The following is a 27,081-nucleotide window of genomic DNA, read 5'->3' on the forward strand; positions in this document are numbered from 1 at the left end:
CTCCATGTTGAGCATATCAGCCCGCCCATTTTGGCCAAGTGACTCACGAACATAGCTTTGTCAGATTTCATCGACATTTTGCAGACGAACAACCAAAGCTTGTACAGTTGTCACCCAAAATCTGTATTACTGGTGCTCTAAATCAGTGCAAAGGTTTGGTTTGTAAAGCTCAACCGATAACCCCTCACGATCCCCTATTCTTTTCAAAACACCTTCTCTCGGATAGCTTTCAATATGCCTTCTAGAGAGGAAGTGGCATACTTCGGAGCCGGTGTGTGCACCTACAGAGGAAGATCCCGCGAGTAGCTACCATTTAAGGAACGCTAAGTCCGAGTCCACAACAGGCCCTGCACCGCTACCCACCTCGATTCTCGAGAAAGGCGCACAGGCCTTCCTGAATTTCGAGAACAGTGGTTTGTCACTTGCCGAGATCTCGCATCGTTCGAAGACTGCCGAGAGCATTCTATCAGATACGAGAGATGCACTCATTGAATTATTGGATATCCCTAATGACTATGAAGTTCTTTTCCTGCACGGGGGTGGGAGCGGGGAGTTCAGTGAGTGAGCTTTCATTCGAGGTCGAGTTTGTGATCACATGAAGCAACGCTTATATGAATACCATCAAGGTGCTGTTGTCTTCAACATGGTAGCTTTCTGGGTAGAGAAACGAAGGCGGCAAGCCATGGCCGATCTTGATGGAGATGCTGATAAGGTTCTGGAGCGAGTCAAGAGAGAAGTGCGAGAAGATTTGAGACTGGACTATCTCGTTACTGGATCGTGGTCGCTAAAGGGTATGGCGAGCAACTTTTCCCCTTTGAGGAATCTACGAAGAAAGGCAATACTCACTCTCTGACTAGCATCCCAAGAAGCTGCCAATCTGCTCGCGCCACTCGGGGGAAAGCCTGTCAATGTCGCTGTGGATGCACGAAAGAACGGGAAATTTGGCGACATCCCCAAGGAAGAAGCTTGGAGCCTGACGCCGCATGGAGCCGCTCTTGTGTACTATTGTGACAATGAGACAGTCGATGGAGTAGAATTTCCTGCGATGCCGCAGCGCCTTCAAGATAATGATTGCGTAGTGGCTGACATGAGCTCCAACTTCCTCAGTAGGCCTTTCAACGTCGACAGGTATGCTGTGATCTTTGTAAGTCCAGACATACCCCCTGTTCCGTGACAATAATCTGCTCACTGTGCTAGGGTGGTGCGCAAAAGAGTAAGTAGATTTCGAGCGATTTTCCTGCCTGTTAGGGAATACTCATGCATTATATTTCCTTTTTCATGAGGGAATCAAGGAAATAGAATGACTAACTCCGAAGTCCCTATAGATGTTGGCATTACAGGCGTCACGCTTGTGATCGTCCGTAAGGACGTCCTTGATCCGATCAACACAGCATTCCTCCATTCTGTGGGTGTCTCATCACCTCCTGCCGTTTTCGATTACCGGAATGTCTCTAAATCTTTATCTCTCTACAATACTATGCCTGTCTTCGATATTTGGATAGCTGGTAAAGTCGTTCGCGGTCTGCTTGAAGAGCATGGCGATCAAAAGCTTGTTGGACAGGAGAAGGTCTCTGATTCCAAAGCCAAGCTAATATACGATATCTTGGACGCCCATCCGGAAACATACCAGGTAGTACCACAAAAGAGTGTACGAAGTCGAATGAACATCTGCTTTCGTGTCGGCAACGGAGACGCAGATAGCGAGAAAGAGTTTTTGCAAGGTGCTGAGAGGAAGTTATTACAGGGTCTGAAGGGGCACCGTTCGGTGGGAGGAGTAAGTAAAACTTCTTCTGCTCTTTCTGGCCACTGACGGCGAAATTACTCAGGTGAGGTTTAGTAATTATAACGCTGTCACGGTGGACAATGTCCAAAGACTCGCCAGCTACCTTCAGGAGTTCGCTGATCTGCAGTCTGGCCAGATGAATGGTTCATCATAGTCATTCCACCATTCTGTTTACAATACCTTCTGTTGGACGCTTCAACATCTCGACAGAGTCATTCAGCTCAGGATAGATATCTCGGAGTTCTAGATCGGGTTTCAAGAGTCTTCATTCTGGACATTAAATATTTACAGCCTTTGTAGAGGACAAGGACAGATAGGAAAAGGTCTGAAAATCTGAGTATCAATCGATAACCAAGGCAATTGGATGTATTCATCTCATGAGAGCAGAGTTTCCCCAGCTGGCTTGGAGCTGTCAATAATAGTCTACAATCCTTTGAGAATTCATGATGCTACATCTGAGCATGCAAGACAACATACCGGTACACGAGCTAGGTCATACAAAGGTTCGTCGGCTTAAGAGATTCTTTACCCTTCGGCTTTAGCGACTATCTGAAATGCACCATGTTAAGCTGCTAGCGGATTGCATCTCCATACCACCGGGCTCGAGGGGAAAATTGATTTTTCATAGAAAATGTGATTTCTTCAACACGGTGTTCAAAGTACAATTGCTTTGTCTCGGAAGATGTTAACATGTAGCAGTAAAAGCCCCCTTGAACTGACGTTGTGACAGAAAGTACTCTATAAGGATTTGCTCCCCTCTTCACACTTGGTTACTTCAACTGTCGAGTACTCTGGAAACTTCTCTCGTGCTGCTCTCTGGACTCGGTCTCTTGGGGGTGCTCTATTACAAGCGCTTTTGACAGGATTGACCTGATCTGAGGATTTAAGCCTCTACAGGAAAACTAGTCTGGGCGTCTCCTCATCTACATGATCTGATCGGTACCAGTGGCAGTATTACACATGAGCTTCTCCGCAACTTTGGCGGATAATCTTAAGCGCTTTCTTCATTGTGAGAATTGACTCCTTTACGTCTCTCACAATATCAAACGCTCCTGGTTGACAGGTACGACAAGCTTAGTGCGTGCGGATATGCTATTGAAGAGTCCGTTGTGACGCAGGTAAGTACTCTAAGCACCAAGACCATGCAAATTACCCAGTGTTCACGTAGGGAGGGTTTCTAGACTCGAACATGGCGCCAAAGGGCAACCCTAAGTACAACACTTGTATGAAACGAATACCAATCAGTAGGTTACAAAAACATCAAAAGATGTGTACTTCTAAACAGTGTCAAAAACGCCGAACCCTATACACAAAGGGCACTCAACACCACCGTCGATTCAAAAAGTGTGGTCCTTGTGGGAAGATTGTCCTGAAGAATGCGCCACACAGATGCGACCCCAAGCCAGCGCGACCAAAGATATTGAGGAACGGTCAATGCAGGACTTATCGAAAGCTTATTCCGGCCACCATACCCAGTCAACACGAACAGACATGTACGTCAAGAAAGTGTCCCTTGTGCTTATTGACGTACGTGAAGAACATTGCACACGACTATCAACATGAGTGTATTGCTCGATGGGGGCCTTGTCCTGCAAGCCTTCGGCCATACTTTTTAGCAAAGCCTAAGGAACATCAGTGCCAGAAGCAGTGCTGTCTTAGCAAGATATATTTTCTTCTTATGGAATATGATGGCCACGCTTATTTAAAGCCATATTGCAACATATGCAAAAGAAACCATCCTGCTGACGCCGTCTGTATACCGAGAAAGCATTGCAGACATTGCCAGAAAATTTCCTCAAGTCTGAGTCAAAGACCAGGTCCAGAAAATGCGGCGGACGTTTCCCATGGTCAGAAATTGCGGACCATACCTGCATGGAGGTGAAACAACGCTCTCATTGCAATCGCACGTTTCATGAATGCGAAGGCCATCATTGTCCATTGCGAAGATGTGCGAAGTGCGGCCGGGTTTCTCCAAGATCCGACTTCGATAACCATGAATGCGACCGGCAAAGATGTTTGCTTGTCTTCAACACAGGAAGTTCGAGGAGAAAGAGGCAAATTGGCTAGAATGTCCTAGGCTTAGAAAGAGAGCCAGAGGACTTTGCTACTACACCGCTAGGTATTAAGAGCCTTAGACTTCCTATAATCTGCCATTACACAAAGTACAAAGATAAATTAGATAATATAGTTTAAAGAATAGAATTCTATTCAATATAGAATAATGTTAATAAGTATTTTAACATTCTATAATTAGGGGTTATATGACTAAACTATCCACAATATTCTATGGGCCTAGCGTATGTCGGTAGATTTATTAAGAGCAGTAATCTTGCGAAAGCTTGGCAACAACTTTTGCGCCCCCTCCACTAGATTTCAAAACATAAGCAATCTTTTAATCCAAATTACTCAACGAATATACGTCTAAACTTATCAATTTTAAGCTCATTTGAACTTTGCTATTGCTTTAAACTTTCAGATAAATCAAAAACTTTCAAAACTAGCTTATAATAAAGAAAGTTAGAAATTTGATTAATATATAAGAAATTTAATACTTTTTCTAACTTTTTATATAATGCTCCAATCGAAATAATTTTTAGACTATTAAAAATCTTATATTAAGGACTTCAAAATGAGCTTTTAATTTTATATTGAGGACCAATATACATAGAGTAATTATCATTTGAAGTATTATGTTAGCTAGAGATTTTGGTGGGGGGCGCAAAAGTTGATGCCAAGCTTTCGCAAGATTACTGCTCTTAATAAATAAAGCTTGGCAAGTAACTGCGAAATGTGCCGACGCTTACAAAGAGCATCTCACGCTCGTGTGACTCATGAGTTCCATACTTCCTGCAGCTACAGCATGAATGCTGAATGGGATGGCAGTCTCATTGGTGAATGATTGACGCAGAGTCTGTCTACCTTGGAGGCTATTCATTCCTGCCTGATCCTTGGTAACGTAGTATACCCCAGGAAGCTGCTTGTCAAAATAGCTATAGGCAGTAGTGCTTGATCGCTGTCTTCACAGACAATCCATGCAGGCGAACCCAACCTTTGTATTTTAAAGCTCTGAGTTTTCGTCTTGCCGAAATATGGCAACGTCCCATACGGCCAAATTACTCTGGACACCCGCAAGTCCAAGCAAAACTCGAACCGCTGAATTTCTGAGATTTGTTGAGAAAAAACATGAAGTCCGTTTGGCTGACTATGAGGCTCTTCGCCAATGGAGTATCTCGGATATAAATATCTTCTGGGAAGATGTGTGGCAGTTCACTGGCGTACGCGCCTCGGTGCCTTTCATGAAGGTGACTATTCATTGTCATCCCAATGAGGATGATTCCGACATCCTCGCAAGCTGATGAATCTAGGCTGTTGAGTTTCAAGACCGAATGTGGCCACGCCCACATTATTTTGTTGGCGCAAAGCTGAACTTTGCAGAGAATCTACTGTTCCCGACTGCAGATCCCCCCGAAGACTCATTCGCTGTCATAGAGGCAAACGAAACGGAAAGGTTCTTTGTGACATGGCGTGAGCTTCGCGAACGAGTAAGGCAGTGCTCACATGCCATGCGTGCTGTTGGTCTCGAGCAGGGTGACCGCGTTGCTGGCTTTGTAGCGAACCACTGCAATGCACTTGTCGCTATGTTAGCAGCTACGTCCATCGGTGCGGTATGGACTGCAGTCTCCCCTGATACTGGTGTTCAAGCTGTACTCGACAGAATACAGCAAATAGCACCGGTGTTTCTGGTTGCCGACAATGGTGTCATGTACAATGGTAGAGTGCATCAGACACATGATAAGATTCAGAGTATAGTCGAAGCGCTGCCGCAGCTCAAGACTTGCGTGGTTTTTGAGACTGTGCCGAATACAAATCTTGATATTGCAAGCCTTACATTCCAAAGCGGCAAGGCTTGTTGGCATTCTCAATTCGTACAAAGCGTCCCGAATGATTCACGCTTGGAGTTTACTCAATTGGAACCCGATCACCCGGTCTATATTCTCTATTCTTCAGGTACGACTGGGAAGCCCAAATGCATCGTTCATGGTGCTGTTGGTACGCTCATTCAGCACAAGAAAGAGCACGACATTCAATGTTCGATCCGGCCTGGGGATAAGTTGTTCTATTTCACAACATGTACCTGGATGATGTGGCATTGGCTCGTCTCTGGCCTTGCTACTGGTGCCACCATCGTGCTCTACGACGGCTCGCCCTTCCGGCCACTAGATGAAGATGGGAACGGCGAAATGGCTATGCCTAGCCTGATTCGACAACTGGGTATCACTCATTTCGGCACCAGCGCAAAATACCTCTCCATACTAGAGCAGAAAAATGTGTATGCAAGTCAGGAGGCCAACTTATCTACATTGCGGGCTGTTTACAGCACAGGCTCACCGTTAGCGCCGTCAACGTTCGAATATGTATACCGATGCTTTGGCTCGGACGTCAATTTGGGCAGTATTACTGGTGGCACTGACATAATTTCACTCTTCGGTGCCCCTTCACAGATCTCACCGGTCTATGCTGGTGAGATCCAAGTTCGAGGCTTAGGCATGGCGGTCGAAGCTTGGGACTATGAAGGTAAGACTGTCACAGGCACGGGTGAAGCAGGTGACCTAGTCTGCGTGAAGCCGTTCCCTTGCCAACCAATTAAGTTCTGGGGAGAGCAGGGTGAAACATTATACGAGAGAAGTTACTTCGAACAATTCCCCGGTGTATGGCATCACGGTGATTTTGTCCGGATTAATCCCGCGACTGGAGGTATGATCATGTTGGGGCGAAGTGACGGCGTGCTTAAACCTGCAGGAGTCAGATTCGGAAGCTCGGAGATCTATAATGTTCTTTCGCAGCATTTCCCGGAAGTTGAGGACTCACTCTGTATTGGCAGACGACGTCAAAGTGATTTGGATGAGACGGTTGTTTTGTTTGTGAAGATGGCCCAGGGTCAGAGCTTGACAGATCCTATGCGAGACAATGTCAAGAATGCAATCAGAAGACACCTCAGCGCCAGACATGTGCCTCACATGATTGATGAAACCCCGGAAATTCCTATCACTATCAACGGCAAGAAGTCAGGATTTCCCCCAACTTTTGTAGACACCAGCTGATGCCCGGTAGGGTTGAAATTGCAGTCAAACAAATTCTGTGTGGAACGAATGTGAGGATATCTGCATCAGTAGCAAACTCAACTTGCCTTGATTGGTACCGATCCTGGAGTGAAAGGCATTCCCAATAGAGTGACGCTTTTAAGCTATGCTAGCAAAACTTGCACAGATACTTGAAAGAAGTGATCGAATAGCCATCCTGTTCCTCACAGTCTGTGCCTTTTTCCCCCTGAGCGCCCCCACGAGTGAAGGCTGAATCGCCAACGGACTGTAATTAGACCTAAGGTAAGGTAAACCTCGTAGAAGACCATCCAATGGGCCAAAATTAACCTTGCGTATACACATATATATATAACTTAAAATGCGCTGGACGGGACCGGCACGTACTCCAAATCACGAGTGCGCATTTCTTAGATTGGCTCCCAGGCTCGGGACCTCTTCTAGGTAATTATACCCGAGCAGTATCTAGGTTTCATCGGGCCGAGGGGCTGCCCTAGTTCCCCGGGCCTCAACGCGCCCGTTGGAATGACTTCTTACCTCCACGACATCTGGCGATCTACGGTGGTTCGCAGCATTTTGGGCAATTTTGGCTGTGCGCCTTCAAGAGCACAACAAGATGATCGCCGTGTCCATAGGAAGAACAACATGGCGCCGTCCTATAGCGAAAGTGAGGAAAGCCCTCGATACCACCACCGCCAGCCAACAATCCCATTTGCGCGGTCCTCTCGAAAAAAGCCGAGAAGGTTCGACTCTTGCATATTGGCGCTATTTGAGGAGGGACTGATCTTGTCTGTAGATGGCCGCTCGCCCTACGATTCACCAAGGGTTCGATCCACCAATCGATCCTCCTACCAGTCGTTTCGCATACCCTTTTCAGCGCAATCGTCGTCTATATTGACCAGATTCTTGACCGCAATCTTGGCCTCCCAAATACCATCGTACGGATCAACGTGCCTTCAACTCAAACTTTTCTAGCTAAGAAATACCGTGCAGATCCCTAGCTTGTCTATCGTTGCTGGCCTTATGCTTGTAAGCGCCATGCCGGAACAATACTGTCGATAATTGATCACTGATGCCACATGACAGGTCTTTCGCAACCAGACATCGTACAATCGTTTCTGGGATGGCAGAAACTATCTTACCGTGATCATCACCGCTGTGCGAAACCTGTCTCGCTCTTTCCTTGCATGCAACGCCATTCAAAAACAAGCAGACCCTGAACACGTTTCTGCTATGGCAGAAAGAGACGACCTGGAACGCACGATCCGTATCCTAGTCGCCATTCTCTATGCTACAAAGAATCACTTGCGCGCATCATGGGGAGCTGAGATCATCCCAGGCAAAGCCATTAGGCCAGGAACGGGATCCCCAACGACTATCCCAGAGTACAGTGATCTGCTCCCGCAGGGCTTTCGTGGCCTGGATGACCGCGGAGTTGGTCTAGCGTTGCAACTGACGTTCTTCGTGGAGCAGTACATCAAGCGCCAGTTCGACCAGGGCGCTTTCCACGGCCCACAAGCTTCCCAGATGCAGGCGCAAGTCAACACTATAACCGATGCATATGGCCGTATGGAGACTATTCGTCTCACTAGCATTCCGGTTGCGCTACTCATCCACCAGAGACAGGTGCTTGCGCTATTTGGCTGCGTTCTGCCGTTTGCTCTTGTGGATGAAATGGGTTGGTGGACCGTGCCCATCGTGACTTTAGTCACGTTCACGCTTTACGGCATTGATGGGATTGGAGCTCAATTGGAAGATCCGTTTGGATTTGATAGAAATGACATCAGGATGGATGCTATCATTGATGATATAAGAGAGGAGATTGTGGTTCTGTTGGATGAATGGAGACGGGTGATCAAAAGGGGAGGCGGAGAGATGTTTATTGCGTCACAGGCTGCAAGACAGGGAGTGGGATTTGCTCCTAGCTGACTGCAACAAGAGCTGTGTTCAACATGCTAGCCCGCGAAAGTGAATCAAGGACCTTGAAGCGTCAGATAGGAGCCGCAAGAGCAGTCCACGTGACGGCGAAGCAGCTGAGATGTCATCTAGAACGGGGACTTCATCGTAAGTATATTGAAGCAGGTGGGGCAATTTAATGCTATACCTGAACATTGAAATTCTATGCCATCAACAAATCGGTAATCACTCATTTGTTGGCTGCCCTGATCGGATAGCTGGAACCAGGCAGCAATGTATTCAACGCACCGCGGGACATGCGCGAGAGGTATTACGAGGTTGAGATGTCTGCGAAGGATCATTGACAGGAGCGATTCGGGACGAAGAGGCATAGGTGAAACTATGGAGGTGGCTGCCACAAAACGAAGCCCACATGAGCTACACCATATAGATGCAAATAACTTCACAATGCTGAAGTTCGACCGAATATATGACAGAGGCAGCCACTAAGATATTCCGATCTCTAAGGTCCTGTCTAAGATACTTCATTTTCTTGGACTTTTCACTAAAGCCATCTTTTCTCCGTCTGAAGAGCACAGGCACAGCAGATATATGGATCTGCAATGTAAAATATGCGGGCTTCTTGCCTCTTTGACGCAACTCCGGCAGACGTAGAGAACGGCCCTCAGAACTTCAACGTCTCTTTGCCGAAATGGGTCGAGCTATAGAATCTCCTTCTGGTCTTTGTATTTGTGGATTGCCCATAGCCAGCCGTAGGATGAAGGGATTCCTTTATATTCCATTACGATGAATATTGCAATTCAATACCGAAAGATTTAATCATATTGTTCCGGTTGCGGAGATCGAGAGTCGTGCCACAACTATACAGGAGGTCTTTGAATCTACCCTCCCAAAGCAAAGCCACCGAGCCTCGCTGATCCATTCGTGCCTTCACACAGCCGGATAGAGCCTCATCTTCTAGGTTGCTCTGATCAGCAAGGTCCATCTTCTCGCGTGCCCATGACAAATTGCCTGAAGCTTCGGTCTTCTTTCGAAGCCATTGCTGTACCCCGATTTGAATGTCACTCTCGTAGGAATAGACATTAAAGTCGAAACGAGTGCCAAAACTAAGGCGTCGGTTTGCGAGGACCGAGTAGCTGCTACTAAGATTGCCCATAAGAGGGTTCAACGTGCAAGTCATGGTATATGGAAAGCCGGGGTGTGAAGGCAGTGTTATGAAGCGCAGGCCGGCGGAAAGCCCTCCTGATTTGTTTAACAAGCCGTAATAGATTTCAGCTCCCGCTGAGAGGCGCCCGTTAGCTTTCAAAAGCCTATCTCCTGTAGTAGCTGTAGGCGTAGAGCCTCCAGTAGCGTGCGTAAAGTCAAGACCTTCATTGGGGCGCATGGAATTTATTTCACGCTCATATCCAAAATTGTAGAGAGTCTTGATACCGAGAAGAGCACTGTCTGTACTGTAGAGGTACTCAGTAGAATGTTTTGCGGCATCGTGCTGAAGATGGGCCAGAATAGTACCACCATTCGGAAGCCGCGAGTCGCTTACACAAGAGACTTTCAACTGCGTTTTTGGACTAAGTCGACGCATGTATAAAGCTTCAAGAGTTGACCTTGGTAGATATAATCGACCATACAGGAGGGTATCCTTGCGGTCGATTCTCTTTCCCTGATACCATACTTCCCATGATGACGCTTGATCTGGTTGCTTCAGTTCTAGGGACTGGCGGTATCCATGTATGAGAGACCTCAAACCAATCTGATTGCTCTTGGATGCAAGGCTGCTCAGCGCTCGGCTGCTGTATAAATAGGATATTGACCCATCGAGCAAACCAATACTACCCAGGGAATAAGAACTCGCGAAATTTGGAGAAGACAGGGACGAGATGTGTATGCGAAGGGCATGTGGGGTCTCAAAGTCGAGTATGTCTATCCCGTATTAGTACCAAAGCACTGAAATAATCGGAATATGTCTACTCTGTGATGTGGCTGTTAAAGTGCTGTAACAATTGTCTCTAGCCCATCCGGTCAGGTCGTAAAAAGCGGTTTGAACATAGTTCATAAATCCGAGCATTCTACTTTCGTCATCTTTTCAAGTGACTGCGACTTGCAATCCGTATGAAGGCAAAGCTGAGCGACATTGCTACATCAAGGAGCTGCAGCAATGGATTCTTTATTCCACGCGAAGGCGAAAAACGAGTCTGTTGCGCCAACATCGGTTCAAACTGCCACTTTGAGCCTCGGCAACCACTTCTTTGAGGCTGCTGATGTTGTGACTGTCACTGGTTTTCGACACTTAATCTCGGGAGAATGATCTATGTACAGTCTGTATCTATATGCGCTTATGCAGCTTGAGTCTATGTAGTTCCTTTGGCAAGCTTTCAATTCGTTGCTTGGTGTTTACGAAGGTAATATGATTTTGGTGCCACGGCTAGATCTTCATCTATCAGTCCGCGGGAAGCTGCTGCTTTGTCTGACCTGCCAAAGAGGATCCGCTTGTTCTCACTTTTGGGAACTGGGATAAGGTGTGGCGAGGCAGTCATTCGGACTAGTAGCAGTCACAGAAGCCTGCTGGTCCATGTTTCACAGCGTGCATTGAAGACGACCCTGTGTGGCTGCTCTGCGGTGCTGTTGTACTTGGCATAGTCTTGATTTTCCATAGGTGAAAAGGCTGATGGAAGCAACGGAATGGAAAGATTCCCTAGATACGCGGCGTGAAGGTGATAATCTCAGAGCGAAGTAACAATGTGGCAATCCAGAGAGTTTGTTCTTCATCTAGTACGATGTGAGACCAGTAGCACTTGACCAATATGGTAATTGAGTAAAATATCGTGACACGCTCGAGGATGGATAGTTTCCTGAAATTTGAATGGAATGTAAAGCAAAGGTGGTGCCTACGAAATTGGACAAAGGGAAGTTGTCAAGAGAGCCAGCGAAGGAAATGTAATTGGAAAATGATACATATATCAATTTGACCTAATTAGGAATCTTTTGACCCTGAAATTTCAAGGTTGGGAGAGCGTCAGGAACCAAATCCGCGCGATGATCGAGCCTTTACTAATCAACCTCCGTAACATTTGACTTATTAGAACTTCAGCCATCTACATCTGAAAGTCGCCCTTTGTTCATGATTTCGTGTCCACGTTACATGTTTGCCAAGGGAAACGGCACTGGAACAAGCTCGAATATACTGTCCGCACTCCATATCGCTTCAAGCTTGTTTTTCACAACAATGCCGCCTGCTTTCTCCACCAATACTATTCATGCTTGAACGACGGTAGTGAACAAAGGAACAATGGCGGACCGTCCGATCCCTCTGCCTCCGCGGACACCCACCCCACCCCCTGACGATCCACTCGGCGGCTTCTCCAACTCTCCCACCAAGTCGGTATATGACTCCTCAGCCCTGTCGCCGTTGGAGGAGAACTTTTCGACGTCCCGCAACGGCCCTATGCCCACCTTTTTAACCACTACCGTTTCACTCGCCGAGAGCGACCCGAATGCAATGCACACGCCAATTTCCCTGGACAGCAATGGGAGCTCGAGGCTCAATGACGGCCGCAAGCCAAGTCTGATGGTCGAAGACGCCAATGGTGTATTCAATTTCCAGCCGGCCTCCATGGCAAAGGCGCCCGTCAACGCGAAATCCGTTTGCACCCCCGCTCCAAGCTTGATCGAGGAACAGCAGGCTGATATGGAATACTCAGAACATTGGGCAGCGCCGGGGCCATAAATACAAACACAGCAGCGTCTCCCACCAAATCTTCCTCGAGCCACCAGCTCGGCCCCCTCTATCCCTCCCGAACTCCCTTCCTGTCCCCACTTTCCAAGAGTGCCGTCGCGGTATGTCTCGACAGCAGACAAATCGCGTATATTGGTCAATCTGCCATATGGCAGTTGCTGCATACACCCTCTGGAGCGCCGAAGGGTCTCTAGCTCTGACTGCTTTAAGCCACCTGATTCTCTTCGACTCGCTAGGAGCAATGCTGTGCGTTGCCGTGGATATTCTCGGCAACTTCGAAGTTTGGAAACGGTCGAGCATTCGCCATCCTTTTGGTCTTGAGCGGGCGGAGGTGCTGGCGGGGTTCGCCATGTCGGTCCTTCTGGCTTTTATGGGCCTGGATCTGATCTCACACAACCTTCAACATATTCTAGAAGGGTTGGGAGAGCACGAGGCCCACCATGCTCACGACCACGATCGGATTTCTGCCGGCGAGGTCGATTCAGCAGCTCTGCTGGCAGTCGGCGCGACGCTGATAAGCGCGCTGGGCTTGAAGAATCATGCTAGAATTGGGAAGGCTATGCGTTTTGCATACATCGAGTCCCTTCCTTCCGTGCTCGGGAATCCAAGTCATTTTTTGACAATATCGTGCTCGCTGATTATGCTGCTCCTGCCACTATTGAGCATTCAGACCTATCTGTGGATCGATCGGCTGATCTCGCTTACAATAGCTATCAGCATGTGTACTCTAGGTTTCCGACTTGTGAAGACACTTGGCTTCATGCTGTTGATGAGTTATGATAATTCGCAAGCAGTGGATGATATATTGAGGGATATAGAGAGCGATCCGTCTGTGACCGGCATTGATGATATCAAGTTTTGGCAGGTCCACTATGGCTTGTGTATGGCGGGCTTGAAATTGAGAGTGAGAGGAAGCGAGGAGGTCCTGAGCAGACTAAGGGAAAGAGTGCAAGGTTTGGTCAGGGGTAGATTAGGAGGCGGATATGGTGGAGGAGGCAGCAGGTGGGAAGTTAGTGTGCAGATGGACATCGATCGTTTCTAGCACTCTAGCTTTCTGCTGGTGACCGTACGTGATCTAGGCCCTGGAGGCTTGAGTCTATCCAAGAGATCTGATTCCTATTGTTTTCATTATCGAACCCTTCTAAGCGAGTCACGGGCGGCTTTGATTAGTCTGACAATCCTTGCTACTATCTACCATACCCTCAAGTTGCCCTTTAAAGCTTTTAGATCTTTTGCTCTGGCGGCGAGCTCGATTGCAAAGTGCCCGGTCCGCTGCTCGCCAGCCCTTTACTGACAGCATATCCGCTTGATCGTTGATGCGAAGGGCTCTCATTGTAAAATTCATCCTTGATGGGATGTATCATGACGGTCTGTTTGTGAATAGTGATCGTCGAGTTGGTGGGGACGGTCACCCAATTATCTACAGTATGCTTTGAGTTGTGTGGGTTAGAAGAGGAGTTTCCGTCACATACCTCGCTCAAATGTCAATGGCTCACTCGCTACTAAGACAATGTCGGCACCCTTGTCCCTTCTTTCCATCTTGAACTGCCCCTTGTCGCCAGTGAATTTCCAGTTCGTGCCACTCGAAAAGTACAGGCTTGCTGCCTCGTCTGTCTTGCTGCTCACGTACTTCGTACATACAACAGTATGTCCATCCGTGACGGCGAAATTGAGCAGGCTTCTGCCGTCAACGCCTTCCTCCTCGCTGTGAGGTATCTGGCTCTGGGTGACAAAGCAGTTGATCCGCTTTATGGTACGCAATAAGGCATTTCTCAACGTCATATGGCCGAAGCCACTCCTGCTAAATTCCTCAGTGTCTGGATGGTAGCCATCCCTTTCCAGGCAATCAAGGAACAGAGCGAATGCCCATTCACTGTCAGTGCTGCCGTGAACTGCGTTGAACCAAGTCTCACCAATCTCAAAGGCTAGGGTTCGCTTAACGTGCGTCCAGTTCGCGATACCACCATTATGCATGAACATGAGGTTACCATAACAAAAGGGATGGCAGTTGGCGTCTGACAGGGTTCCTTCCGTTGTGGCTCTCACATGTGCAAATATTAAAGACGATTGAGTCTTCGAGGCAAGTCGAGATAGATTGACGCAATTCCATGCTGGAATTGTGGAGGTGAAGATGCACGGATCTGAGCCTAAAGAGGGTGGTGTGTAGTAGCCAATGCCAAAGCCGTCTCCGTTGTGCGGCCGCCGCGTGTCGAGACGGAGGCGGGAATCGTAAGACTGGGTCAAGATCGAATGCTGTGGGGAGAGAATGAGGTTGGAGAGCAAGATCGGGTCACGGCCTTTGTAGACCTAGATGTGGAGTTCAGTCTTGTATGGGTTTTGGGCCGCACGTTCGCATTTAGACACACCAAGAATCGGCACATTTGGATTTTCTCTCATTGCACTTCTGGCTAAGGTATTTCCCTTGCTGACCGCTCCGATCGGGCCACAGACCGATTGGGCTTTACTCAGCACAGTGAAAGAGGTAACATAATCCGACCTCACGCGAGAGGCCAGGAATGCTCATCAATGCCTTTGGTTGTACTGAGCTTTTCTGGGAGAAGGGAGACGAACATGTTCCGACGTTCTGTCGCTAAGCATTTCGATCACGTGCGACCACGCCTTAATGATCCGAGTTAGGCAACGTAATTGTCTACTAACCAAGGTAGCGATGCTGTCGTCGTTCGCGACTTCTGCGTAGCACCTACACCATCCTGCGTTCCCAAAGCAGTAATTGAGGCATTGAATATCAGGAAGTGTTGTTAAGGTTCGCCAGGGCACTACCTTACGGCGACCTGGAGGCTGGAGCACGAGCCGACTCGGCGCGTATGGCATGACATCATGGCCTGGGATCAAGCTCTATTTAGAACCTGTTGGCTATAGACTGGTGCAGAAGCTGGAGAAGTCTTAATGAGGACTAGAAGTCTATAAACACCTCCATCTTACAATTTGCCATATACTCTTGGGACCGTGGAGTTTTATGGCTATTCTTTATCAGGGGGCAGTTGAGCCTGCGGCTTTATCGGACATAATCAAACTGGGCAGGTATGGCGAGTGGCAAAGGTCGGCGGGGAGGAGTATGAAAGAATATGGTAATGATGGGTATCCTGATGCAGAAAGAAGGTGACGTAGAGTTTAATTGCGGAAGGCATCATCCAGGAGATTAATCCGCATTGCTACTAGCCCCATCCGTGGTGAAATTGCATTTTCTTCCTTCCGCCAATGAGAGATGCCAAGGATGGAGCACTGTCGCGTTGCCGCTCTGACGTTGTCCAAACTTCTACATCTGTGGCTTGACAAGACGCGCTGCTAGAGTCTAGTAGTAGTCCCGTAGTCCATCAAGTTGGCAGTTGGTAGGAGCAGAGCGAGAGCATTACTGTAGTTGATGGTCGTGCGGAGGGAGGCTCGACATAGATCATCAGAGTGTTGATAGCGGCAGGGTTGGTTCGGTTCCAGAACGCAGGGCCATTCGGCGCGTCTTTCTATGGGCTGTAGGAGAGGGTGAGAGGGTTAGATCATCGACCCTTCCCAACTTCTTCCCCCGCCCCGATCCTGTTTTCACTAGTGCGACGCCTGCCAATTCTCAAACCTAACTGCTCAACCTCGTAATCTCTTGCCGGCCTTCTCCCTGGCAACATCATCGCCATCATCAATTATTTCATCAGCACCCTTCTCACCCTCCTTCCTACACCATTCATACCAAGACCGTTACCACTCTTAATACTCTTTTCCTTTCAATTGCTACCGACCCTCATTCAACGGGTCACATTGGTTATCTAATATTTGCATTGTGATACCCATCCTGTCCTTTGCCCCAAGGAGACATCTCTGCTGTTCTTAGTCATGTCTACGGTCAACCGTCCCACAAACGTCAAGCAGAAGGAGGCCGATGTCAATCAGAAGCTTCAGCTGTACGGTATCTACTCTGGTAAGTCCAAAGCGAAGTTCAGGTCGACCGCCCCTGAAATGTGGCAAATGATGGCGCAATTGAAAATCGTATAAAGCTAATAACTAGCAGGATTCGCCAACGGCAAAGTGCCTTCGGTAAGCAATGACTCGTTCTTTCATCTGCACTGACAGTATGCCAATCTCTGTCTACAGAATAAACAGGTTGATATAGCCCTCAACTCTGCCCTCGCATCGAAGCCTCTGGCCACACCATCCTCAAAGCTTTCGGAAGAGGGACGTTTGTTGGTCGCAGACGTCCGCGACGTCATCGAGCAAGCGAAAGTTCTCCTTCTTACCAAAAATCAAGGTAATCTGCTACAAGACTTCATCTGGACAACACAACACTTGGGCACCGGCGATGCTAAAATTCCCGGCGCGCCTGTTGACAAAAGCACTGCCCAGCAGCATGGTAATGAAGCCCTCGAAGGCTTAAGGACTCTTGGTACGCTTTTGCTGTCGAATGGTCAATTTCGAAAACTCTGTAAGTGCTATCTACTCCACTGTGTTGACTACCCCTGACACCTGTCCAGTGCAGGATGCGACGATTCTAGTTCGAGACATTGCCGGTGATGCAGCTTCCAATGCTGCCAGTCGAATCAAACCCGGTGAAGATCAACTCAATCAGATTGACCATCCTGCTGAAGAGAACACCTGGCATGACGTTCCAGATCTGTCCGCTGGGTCTTTGAAGACCCAAGCGAAAGATCAATACAACAAGAACAAGCCATTTAATAAAGCTGATGCTCAAAATGCGACAAACAATGCAGCCACAACCGCTGATCAACAGCAAGACGCAGGAGCTGGCGCTCAGACAGCAGTAGGCAACTTGACCAATACTGCGTCTCAAAATATTCCTCAGGAGCAGAAAGATAAGGCCAAAGAGTTTCAGAGCAGGACTAAGGGCTATTTGGGCGATAAACTACCGAAAGAGCGCCGCGAGCAGACTATCTACCGTTTGAAGAAAATGGTTGTCGAAATTCAAAGTCACTCGGACTGTGCGTTCTTCCCCTACATGCGATACTCTTATTTAAACTGACAATGCCAAGACCAACAAGCTGTTGAAACTCTTCTCACGCTAGCTGAGCAGTACGGTGGTCACGGGAAGAACGTCGCCTCGCAAGGTTCAGGAACTGTCAAGGGTGCGCATACGGACGCTTCATTGGTGTCAGCAGAAACTGACTTACGGGTTTGTTACAGGTCTCGTGGGAACAAATGAGGGCGCGCTGACCTCTATCAAGACTCTGTTGGAGCGATTTGCCAACTCAACTTCGGCCGATGATCTTTTCGATTCCATCAAGAACGTGTACGATGACGCTGAGAAGGATCCGGAGCTCAAGAATTGGTTCAAGGCTTTGGATTACTACATCCGAAAGTGCCTGAAAGAGAGTGGGTTTATAATGAAACCTGAAGCGAACGACGACTGGAACGAACTTTATGACAAGGGCCAATTTCTCCTTCGCGAGCGTTACAGGAACCATACCGACCACGTCCTTGACCAATTCAAGTTTTTCGGACGCCAATTCGATGAGGATCCAATGAACAAGAAGTTTGCTTTGTCTGTGGAGAAACTGTTCAAGGACCTGGGCAATGATCAAAATGGAAAGCCTACATTCAAGACTCATCTCGTCAAGGACCTCAGCGAAGTCGTCGTTCCCGGCATTCTAGAGAGCGTGCGCTATGTTCCCGTTCCACGTATTGAGTATTCTGATTCGCAATTTGACGCCATTATTGAGAATCTTGTGATTGAAAGTGACAACCTGGCACCCAACTCCTTTGAGTTCGGGAGTGACAACTACTTCCGTTGGGGACGCAAGACCGTTACCAACAAAAATAAGAATAAGGTCATGGTCTCTGTTTCAGGCGTCCAGATGGACCTCAAGGATGTGAGCTATTATATCAAGCGGAAGCAGGGATTCCCAGCGATTAAAGATACTGGCGTTATGGATATCTTCATGGGCGGTAGTGGCTTCAGCTTCAAGATCGCCATGGAGACCACAGACAAGGCCGTCGGCAAGTCTGATAAGACCCATTTTTTCAAGATCAACTCTGTCAGTGTTGACATCAAGAGTTTGACCATCAAGTTGAAGCAATCCAAGCACAAGCTTCTTTTCAATGTCTTCAGGCCCCTGATGTTTGCGATCCTGCGACCTGCGGTAGGCAAGGTGCTTGAGAAGCTTATCAAAGATCAAGTCACGACTCTGGACGGTAAGGCATTTGAAATCCACCAAGAAGCCGAGCGCGCTGCGAAAGCTGTTCAGAACGATCCCGAAAACGCCCCCAATATCTACAAGCGGTATTCCGATGCAGCCCAAAAAGTGGTCACCTCAAAGAAAGCTAAGGCTGAAGAGACGGCCGCTGATAAAAAGGCCAATGTTGCTATGACGCAGAATGATTCGATCTTCCCACAGATCAAGTTGCCTGGCGGTATCTCCACCAAGGCTACTGAATACAAGGCCCTAGCCGCAAAGGGTGAGAAATGGGAATCACCAGTCTTCGGCATTGGCTCTGCATCTGAATCGACTGGCCTACCGAGCCTAACAGCAGTCTCACGAAAAGCACACAGCACTAGCACTCCTGGTGTGAGGGGTCCTCAGAACACCCAGTCTAATAACACCTCAGGGTTCAGCAGCGAGGTAAACCAAGCCTTCAACTCAACGAACGCAAATGATCTCGCGCTAAAAGGTTCTGCAGCCCCAAACGGTACTGTGAATCAGAGCACCGTCGCATAAGATACCCCAGTGCTGTCTAGCGCTATTCCTACGTGATACCCACTCGATCCTCTCTGGCTTTTGTCCAGGCAATCGTGTTGTTTTCCAGTGATACCACTTTGCGCACGGAACGGAGGAGCATAAAATGTAATGGCATGGTGGAAGGGGCAGGGGACGAGAAGAAGGGAAGCGGGTTCTTTTTTCCTCTTTCAGTTTGTTACTGCTACTGTACGAAAGTTTTCGAAATCGCTACCTTACGGCTTTATTTTGAGACAGGCACACACTTACGACGGGGCTCCGACCCCTCCAATGGAGGACGATGACAAACGTCGAGAAGGTGGCAGCTCTGAACAGCTGGACAACGTTGGAATGTGGTCTTGTACTATTGCTAGTTGATCAGGCAACAGAAGAATGTAAGCACATAACTACCTCATTGTTTGCCGTCTCTCTACATCATGCGTGAACCACCGCGCGGTTTGTAGATGGGTCCAATTGGGGAGGGGTGTGTGAGGCTCCGTTGACCCTCACTGTCTTGCTCCGGCGGCCCCCGACATGGTTGGTATGGACCGGTAGATTTTATACTGGGGCAAAGCTAGACAGAGATGAGGCGACTAAAGCAGGCGTCACACAATACTGGGGCGCGTACTATTTCGTGTGGCGTGCGTGAGGAAGACCTCCCTCACCGATTTCTGGGTAGAAAAGGGTGTGCAGGTGCGCCCCCAAATCCCTCCAGCTTTACCAGACTCTTTGAAATGTAGAATCGTAAACGATCAAGATCCGACCCTCGGTCAGGGTGGGAAAAGTCAGCAGCTAGATGTTATTTCTCATCAGTTATGCGTAAAGGACTGCTGGTGCCTGCGCCCTCGGCGAAATTCACATCAACCGGTTGACGACCCGGCATCGTATCTTGACCGACCAAGCGTGTTTATGCTTTCCCCGCAATCCATTGGATGTCGAGCTTCATCACGAAGTTCCATTATTGGAGAATGCGCTTCAGCTTGCTTCAGCGGCTACTCCACTGACGGCGGGACCAACGGACAAACGCGCTGCTCGCGCTGCTCGTTCTGCAATAATAATCACCCACATGCGTACTGCACGCAATCATGTCGACGTTAGCACCCAGCACGATGGCAGTCAACACTCTCGAACCCTACGTCGGTCCGTTGGCTCCGCAATTGGTTCTTTGAGGGGACAAAGAGCTGTGCACTTGGTGGGGCGCAGGCCACTGCATTGGGGCTTGCAGTAGTCCGGAAGCTCGTGTGTCTGTGTTTGCTTCGCCTTCAAGGAATATCCAAACAACCAAACATCCTGGACAGCCCGCAATGCCTTCCACGACGCCCCTAAGCGCCCTTCCAAGCTTCGTGTAACAATGACTGTTTGAGCATCTATCAAAATTAGGCAAACGTCCTGCCTTGTGCACCGAGAGCCTGCGAAGAAGGGCGCCCTGCCCGCACTCTTGACAAGGTTAGAATCCTTCGGTCAGGCTACGATTCAGCTATCCTCCACGCTATAAACAAGGCAGCACAGCTAAGTCCTTTCCTTCCTTCTTCAAATCTACTCATTCCCTTCAAGCTTCACTTCTTTGTCACTGCCGATTGCCCTTTTGTGATATGAAAATCGCTGTCCACGGCATTCTTTGCGGTCTCATGATTACTTGAGAGCATATACCATCGCGCTTTCCCACCATTGCTCTCAGCAATACCACTCTCTCCCGCTGACCCCACCATCACCACGTCCGAGCCCCTCTGCCGCCATTGTCAAGCCTCATTCCTCCCTGACACTTTTACATTCATTGCTGCGACTTCCACACCCTCCACCTACCAACACGAGAAAGATCACTATGAATCAGCAAATACCGATTCCTCCTCAACACACGGCGCCTGCTGGTCGAGGCACGGATGACATCGCTGCTACCTTTGCTCGGATGGGCGTGCATCCTCAATCTCATCCAGGCCCCGCACTTGAAGCACATTACGCTGGAGTCCAGAACGCTCGGCCCCCACCAATGTATCACAATCAATCGGCTCTACGCAATGTAGAGCCCACCTTCGAACAGTACACAATCACCAAAGAGAGGACTATGAGCAATCAAAGTCGCTGGCGCTTCGCTCGGCGTGTACAAGATCGAATTTCTCCGAGTGAGCTCGAGAAACGGGTTGACAAGGCCTATAAAAAGGGTCTTACCGGAGATAAATGTCTCAAGCTCCCTGATCTTGCAGGCAACAGGCGTCTTCAAGTCATCACACTTCTCAAGGATCGTAATATGCTTGATCTTGACCGAAACTTTGTGTGGGTGGTCAAAAACGTGAAACTAGAGAAGCAAGAAATCGGCAAGAACACCGACACCATCGCCGCGCTACGAGTGATACTAAAGCGGCAAAGACAGAAGGAGAGCAACCCAGTAAGGGCGGTGAGGTCTCCGAACCAGCATTTCCCTTGGAGAGAGATCGTCGAACTCCCACCTCTTAACAATCAGCCTCAAAATTTCGACCCGCGCCCACAAGAGATGAGGGCGCCGGGCCCCGTCTACCGGACAGCTGCAAATACCGAAACTATTCCTGGTGCAAGGTTCCATCCACATGCAGGCCCTCAGCAGCAACCTCCTGCGCCTATGCCGCCCAAGAAAGCTCCCGAAGGCCCAATGTACAACAGACAAACAGCCATGCCGCCAAGGAAAGCCCCAGAAGAACCAGTCTATATTAAGCGGGGAGCACCTAAGGACTCTAGGCAGCAGTTGTTTGCCGAAGCGAAAAAGGAGCAGCAGAAGCCTTTTAGCGAAACTCAGAAGCCCAAGTCTGATAAGGCAAAAGGAGCCAAACCAAAAGCCCCGAAGATCTTCCAAATTCCTCTTGATGACTCACCCTCCGAATCTTCTTTTGCATCAGACGATGACAGTGGCTTTTCTGTCTCCGATCCAGAAACAACGGATACAGGGTTCTCCAGCGACATTCGCCCTTCCAGCAAAGCAAAGAGAACACCTAGTCCTAGTCCGCGCCGTAGGATGAAAAGCCCCGTGCACCGTGGACGGACAGGCCGTAGCGAGCCTGATGGTCCAGAGTATGTTCGTAAGCACAAGAGGTCGATTCCTAGTGATCGCTCATCGTCAGTCCGACCCGGGTCTCTTTACGCGCGAGACGACGTTGAAATCCAACCGGCTAAGGGTAGCGGGCTGCCGCGACGCGACGCTGGGCACCGCAGCGGGCTGAAACGACATGAATCGATAAACAGTGGGCGGCCTTCGTACAACCACCAACGACCCATTTTTGAGCAAAAGCATAGCTCGAATTATGATCAGCATCATGCTTTTGGCTTGCCTAGTGGGCGTCCGAATGTAGGCTTTGAACCAATGGAGCGAATCGGCGACTCTAGCCGCGAGTCTTCTCACCAGGCTCATCTCGACAAGGAGAAGGAAGTTCAAAGCCGCATCAAGGCCAGAGAGCTGGCCGAAAGGGAGAAGAAGGTCGAGGAGAGAGAGATCGAGCAAGCAGTTGAAGACGAGATGCGGAGGAGGAAGCAGGAGAGGGAGCTCGAGCAAGCAGTTGAAGACGAGATGCGGAGGAGGAAGCAGGGCAGGGAGCTCCGTCGTCGGCATTCAAGAGGCAGCAGTTTCTCGTCTACGAAGTGGTGAAATGCTTCCATAACGTCTTTTCGCTTTCCTTCGATGTTGTGTTCTTCTCGCGCGTGTGAGCAACAGATTCTGTTTTGTAATGATTCTTCCATCTGGCGCGGAAGGGGAATTCAACATGACTTGGGGGGTTATTCATGAGTGACGGCAATTTCATGTATGATACTTTACGCAACGAAGAACATCCTAAGTTCGTGGTCCGTTCATGAATTCCCTCCCCTATCTTCAGTCAAATTTTCCTATTGACCATTTGCCTTCGATTCATAGATCCAGATTTTGCGCGGTAGGGGTACGTACTCGTTTCCCGAGAGCAGGGGCGGTTCCACCCAGTGAGAGCCCCACCCCAGACTCCATGTGTGCGCCCTCCATTTTTCCCCATCGAAATCCTCAGACCGCTTACCTACTATTCTACTTATAAGGTAGCGATTGACCTACAGCAGAGCCCTTAGCATAGCACCTATTGAACACCTTGACCATGCCTCGCCAATTCTTCGTGGGCGGAAACTTCAAGATGTTCGACCCGCCGTCCTCTCTAACCCCGCCGCTCCCCTCCGCTGTACTCCTCCATGCTAACATATTCTAGGAACGGTACTATAAAAAGTATTACAGACATCGTTCACAACCTCAATGGCGCCCCTCTTGATCCCAAGACTGAGGTCGTCGTCGCCCCACCTGCCCTGTTCATTCTTCTCGTCCGTGAACACTTGAAGGCCGAACTCGAAGTCTGCTCGCAGAATGTGTTTGACAAGCCCAATGGTGCTTTCACGGGGGAAATTTCCGCCGAGCAGCTCACGGACTCTGGTATCAAATGGACATTGATTGGGCACTCGGAGCGCCGGGTGGTAATGGGAGAAACGGATGAGTTCATCGCTAGCAAAACGAAAGCTGCCTTAGACGGCAGCCTGAGTGTGATCCTCTGCATAGGCGAGACGCTAGAGCAGAGAGATTCAGGCAGGACGATCGACGTCGTGACGAGGCAATTGAACGCTGTGAAAGCTAAAATTGGTGACTGGAGTAAGATTGTGGTGGCGTATGAGCCTGTGTGGGCCATTGGGACCGGAAAAGTAGCCACCACAGAGCAGGCACAGGAGGTACATAAGGCTATTAGAGAATGGCTTGGGAAAGAGGTGGGCAAGGAAGCGGCGGAGAAGACGAGGGTGATCTATGGAGGAAGTGTGAATGAGAAGAATTGTGGGGAGCTGGCGCGGCAAGACGACGTTGATGGTTTCTTGGTTGGAGGTGCGAGTTTGAAACCGGCTTGTGAGTTTTGCCTTTTTCTTTTCTTCTCTGCTGGGACCGGTGGAGAGTGCTGATTTGCGGTGTAGTTGTTGATATCATCAACGCTCAGCAGGCGAAGGCATGAGGGCGGTGAATGGAAACCTAGGTGCCTTGGAAACGTGCAATAGATCTTTCATCACTAACACTGTATGGTGACCCTCATCTTCTCTTCCTTCTCTTCTTCCCGCCAATCAATTTCCTGCCTGATCTTTGTACCATCTCCCCTAGTATATCTCGCGCACCACTCTCGGGCGCATGAAAAGGATCCCAGACACCTCTCACGCTCTCGTTCACACTCTTCACCATTCGTCCCCCCCGGACCTTCTGGAGCTTTTCCCCATTCGCATCCCTTAGTATTTCTACCTTCTTCACGATCTGTTCTGCTTCGAGATTTCGTACGCAAATGGCTTTTTCGCGGCCGTTAATGTAGTGACCCCGGACCACTGGGTGGGCGTTCGGGCGGGGGGAGATTTGCATTTGTATCTGAGGGTGTGCGGTAGCAAAGCGCGGGAGGAGGGGAGATCTGAGGAAGGCTCTAGGTTTGGGGTCAGCCTTTGACAGAGAGTCAAGAAATGCTGGTATCGAATGATTTGGGATTGGATCAGGATGGACATACTTCATGCCTCTAGATGAGCCACCATAGTCGCAATAATGGAAGTCGATCTTCTTGCACTGCAGTATGAATGCGCCAACACCATTCTGTGACGATTGATTAAGGAGGAATCTGATTGCATCTGAATAAACGTACTTGAGCTGTCGACACACCTTTCAATGCAGAGACAGGCATTTTGCACTACAATACTAATGACAGCATTCTGGCGATGCTTCGAGTCGTTCAGAGAGTGATTATTGTCGACCCCCGTACCTCAAGGTACTCTACCCATGATCCTCGAACGGACGCCAAGACCCGCTAGTGAAATTGAGTTGCATGTGAGCTCGCGACATAAGATACATCTCCTATTCACCATATGAGCCAAAGGCGCATCCTCTCCATAGCGCTCCAATTGGCTGATCTTATATTCCACTGTGCTACTTACAATGACCCATAAACTTCCCCCAAACCTCCTCCAGCTCTTCTCTCCTCGCCCTCCGCTACGTTACCTTCCGGCCAGCGATCACCCCCAAGAAGGAAGAAAGACCAACAATATCGGGGGACTTGCCGCCTTCCTACCTGCCCTACAAGAATATAAGGAGGTCGTGCCAATTATTCCCGGAGAGAGCTGGTTCGAGAGAAAGGAGAGGTTAAAGGCCGAACAGAGGGAGTCGGCTGTCAGCGTGTTGAAGGAGGGTGCAGAAAGAAGTGAGATCTTTCCATTGTCGACTTGTGAACTTAGATCATTAGCTGACACTCGAAGCTCAGAACCTGATGATGACCCAAATGTGAGGGGGGACGCTTTCAAAACCCTTTTTGTTGCCCGCTTGAGCTATGATACTACCGAAAAGGACCTCGAGCGTGAGTTTGGCCGCTTTGGGCCGATCGAGAGAATCCGGATTGTCGTAGACATCACGACAGCAAGTAATGGCATTAATGGTGATCATAAGAGCGATGAGAATCAACAGCCAAAGAAGAAAGAGAAGCCACATCGTGGCTACGCATTCATCGTCTACGAACGTGAAAAGGATATGAAGGGTACTGCCTCCCTATGCCCACACCTCAATACTGAGTACGGGATATTCGTATTTGGCTAACTTGATATTTTGCTTCTCATTTTACAGCTGCCTACAAAGAAACAGACGGCATTCGAATCAAAGACCGCAGAGTCCTTGTCGATGTGGAGAGAGGACGCACCGTTAAAGGCTGGCGACCACGCCGGCTTGGTGGTGGATTAGGAGGTCGGGGTTATACGAAATCAGCACCAGCACGTCCTGTTGGCTTTGGTGGCGGCCTCAATGCTCCAGCAGGCCCGGGCAGCTTTGGAGGAGGATTCAGAGGGGGATCCCGAGGTGGGTATGATCGAGGTGGTTTCAGAGGAGGATTTAGGGGAGGTGATCGCGGTGGCTTTGGTGGTGGAAGAGGTGGTATTGGATACCAGGGTGGAGGTGGGTTCGGTGGAAGAGGTGGGAATGGCGGCGGTCCTCCTAATAATTATGGTGCCCCACCACCGAATGCACCATCTGGACCTGGAGGGCGAGGTGGCTATGGTGGCGGGTACGGAAGCTCCCAGGCTAATGGCTACGGGGATGGATCGAGAGGTGGGTATAGCGGAGACCGACGTAATGACTACGACGACAGATCTGGGTATCGCGGCGGCGGCAGCTTCAGCGGAAGTAATCGAGAACCTGTCAGACCAAGAGACGACCGGGACCGTGGCCGGCACGACGACAACGACAGAAAGCGACCTTATGATGGCGGCGGATATGAGGATCCTCGCAAGCTTCGGAGGTACTAACTCTTCTTTCTCTCAACGTCTTGGGTGGCCGTGACAATCAGTCCTATATCGACCAGATTGCAAGCACGTCAATCTAAATTCTACATTCTCAAAACAATTGCAGTCTGCTTGGTAAGGCACCACATTGGCCAGCAATGTTACTGGACTTGCTTCGGAAGATCACGCATCTCAATATACTGGCTGAATTAGAGGGACTAACTCATCAGCCATTGCGAAACGCAGTTTGAATCTTGCCTGGCTTACCCAGGTTGTTGAAGAGGTTGGTGCCGAAATGTAAGATAGCCCCGATTCATTCACATACTCCCCGAATACCCCTTTGAGAGGAGTGATAGGTTTAGTATGTAATCAATGTCCCACAACTCAAATATCCCGGTTGTCAGGTAAGATGGTAAGGTATTTGACTCGTGATGGAGCAGGCTCTCTAACGACCAAGAGATCGAAAGCGCCTCGTCATTGTACGTGGAGTTTCGTTCGTGAGTATACACCAGTGGACAGTGATTTCTTCGCAGACGGGAAATCTGGTTCAACAGCTACCTGTTGCCCCACAACCAACCACCAACGCCGTCGCTTGAATTGGAGCCTTGCCTTCGGCACATGTTGCTA

The 27,081-nt window shown here is 49.1% G+C and overlaps 12 protein-coding genes across 12 annotated transcripts; 10 read left to right on the forward strand and 2 right to left on the reverse strand.

The window, feature by feature from the left end:
* Positions 1-595: 595 nt before the first annotated feature.
* KY384_004867 (uncharacterized protein) lies at positions 596-1,937 on the forward strand (the record flags this gene model as incomplete). Its single annotated transcript, XM_044813370.1, has 5 exons — positions 596-791; positions 858-1,144; positions 1,198-1,213; positions 1,326-1,774; positions 1,827-1,937. 5 exons carry the CDS (start codon positions 596-598, stop codon positions 1,935-1,937), a joined length of 1,059 nt encoding a protein of 352 aa, XP_044669648.1.
* A 2,935-nt stretch (positions 1,938-4,872) lies between these two features.
* KY384_004868 (uncharacterized protein) lies at positions 4,873-6,885 on the forward strand (the record flags this gene model as incomplete). Its single annotated transcript, XM_044813371.1, has 2 exons — positions 4,873-5,058; positions 5,158-6,885. 2 exons carry the CDS (start codon positions 4,873-4,875, stop codon positions 6,883-6,885), a joined length of 1,914 nt encoding a protein of 637 aa, XP_044669649.1.
* A 1,230-nt stretch (positions 6,886-8,115) lies between these two features.
* Positions 8,116-8,811, forward strand: KY384_004869 (uncharacterized protein; the record flags this gene model as incomplete). Its single annotated transcript, XM_044813372.1, has 1 exon — positions 8,116-8,811. The coding sequence occupies one exon, from the start codon at positions 8,116-8,118 to the stop codon at positions 8,809-8,811; it is 696 nt and encodes a 231-aa protein (XP_044669650.1).
* Positions 8,812-9,580: 769 nt separating this feature from the next.
* KY384_004870 (uncharacterized protein) lies at positions 9,581-11,006 on the reverse strand (the record flags this gene model as incomplete). The annotated part of the gene is made up of 3 exons (XM_044813373.1): positions 9,581-10,719; positions 10,768-10,779; positions 10,892-11,006. The coding sequence occupies 3 exons, from the start codon at positions 11,004-11,006 to the stop codon at positions 9,581-9,583; spliced, it is 1,266 nt and encodes a 421-aa protein (XP_044669651.1).
* Positions 11,007-12,085: 1,079 nt separating this feature from the next.
* Positions 12,086-12,523, forward strand: KY384_004871 (uncharacterized protein; the record flags this gene model as incomplete). Its single annotated transcript, XM_044813374.1, has 1 exon — positions 12,086-12,523. One exon carries the CDS (start codon positions 12,086-12,088, stop codon positions 12,521-12,523), a length of 438 nt encoding a protein of 145 aa, XP_044669652.1.
* A 157-nt stretch (positions 12,524-12,680) lies between these two features.
* On the forward strand, positions 12,681-13,574 carry KY384_004872 (uncharacterized protein; the record flags this gene model as incomplete). Its single annotated transcript, XM_044813375.1, has 1 exon — positions 12,681-13,574. The coding sequence occupies one exon, from the start codon at positions 12,681-12,683 to the stop codon at positions 13,572-13,574; it is 894 nt and encodes a 297-aa protein (XP_044669653.1).
* Positions 13,575-13,996: 422 nt separating this feature from the next.
* KY384_004873 (uncharacterized protein) lies at positions 13,997-15,130 on the reverse strand (the record flags this gene model as incomplete). Its single annotated transcript, XM_044813376.1, has 2 exons — positions 13,997-14,839; positions 15,104-15,130. 2 exons carry the CDS (start codon positions 15,128-15,130, stop codon positions 13,997-13,999), a joined length of 870 nt encoding a protein of 289 aa, XP_044669654.1.
* Positions 15,131-16,372: 1,242 nt separating this feature from the next.
* Positions 16,373-19,206, forward strand: KY384_004874 (uncharacterized protein; the record flags this gene model as incomplete). The annotated part of the gene is made up of 6 exons (XM_044813377.1): positions 16,373-16,457; positions 16,548-16,573; positions 16,631-16,958; positions 17,008-17,472; positions 17,524-17,616; positions 17,675-19,206. 6 exons carry the CDS (start codon positions 16,373-16,375, stop codon positions 19,204-19,206), a joined length of 2,529 nt encoding a protein of 842 aa, XP_044669655.1.
* A 1,819-nt stretch (positions 19,207-21,025) lies between these two features.
* On the forward strand, positions 21,026-22,813 carry KY384_004875 (uncharacterized protein; the record flags this gene model as incomplete). The annotated part of the gene is made up of 1 exon (XM_044813378.1): positions 21,026-22,813. The coding sequence occupies one exon, from the start codon at positions 21,026-21,028 to the stop codon at positions 22,811-22,813; it is 1,788 nt and encodes a 595-aa protein (XP_044669656.1).
* A 472-nt stretch (positions 22,814-23,285) lies between these two features.
* On the forward strand, positions 23,286-24,123 carry TPI1 (triosephosphate isomerase; the record flags this gene model as incomplete). Its single annotated transcript, XM_044813379.1, has 2 exons — positions 23,286-23,335; positions 23,394-24,123. The coding sequence occupies 2 exons, from the start codon at positions 23,286-23,288 to the stop codon at positions 24,121-24,123; spliced, it is 780 nt and encodes a 259-aa protein (XP_044669657.1).
* A 1,003-nt stretch (positions 24,124-25,126) lies between these two features.
* Positions 25,127-25,918, forward strand: KY384_004877 (uncharacterized protein; the record flags this gene model as incomplete). The annotated part of the gene is made up of 2 exons (XM_044813380.1): positions 25,127-25,765; positions 25,805-25,918. 2 exons carry the CDS (start codon positions 25,127-25,129, stop codon positions 25,916-25,918), a joined length of 753 nt encoding a protein of 250 aa, XP_044669658.1.
* Positions 25,919-25,978: 60 nt separating this feature from the next.
* Positions 25,979-26,478, forward strand: KY384_004878 (uncharacterized protein; the record flags this gene model as incomplete). The annotated part of the gene is given in 2 exon segments (XM_044813381.1): positions 25,979-26,370; positions 26,382-26,478. 2 exon segments carry the CDS (start codon positions 25,979-25,981, stop codon positions 26,476-26,478), a joined length of 489 nt encoding a protein of 162 aa, XP_044669659.1.
* Between the last annotated feature and the right edge of the window lie 603 nt (positions 26,479-27,081).

Source organism: Bacidia gigantensis, assembly GCF_019456465.1.
Source record: "Bacidia gigantensis strain McMullin 20006 chromosome Unknown contig_244, whole genome shotgun sequence".
NCBI classification, from domain to species: Eukaryota; Fungi; Ascomycota; class Lecanoromycetes; order Lecanorales; family Ramalinaceae; genus Bacidia; species Bacidia gigantensis.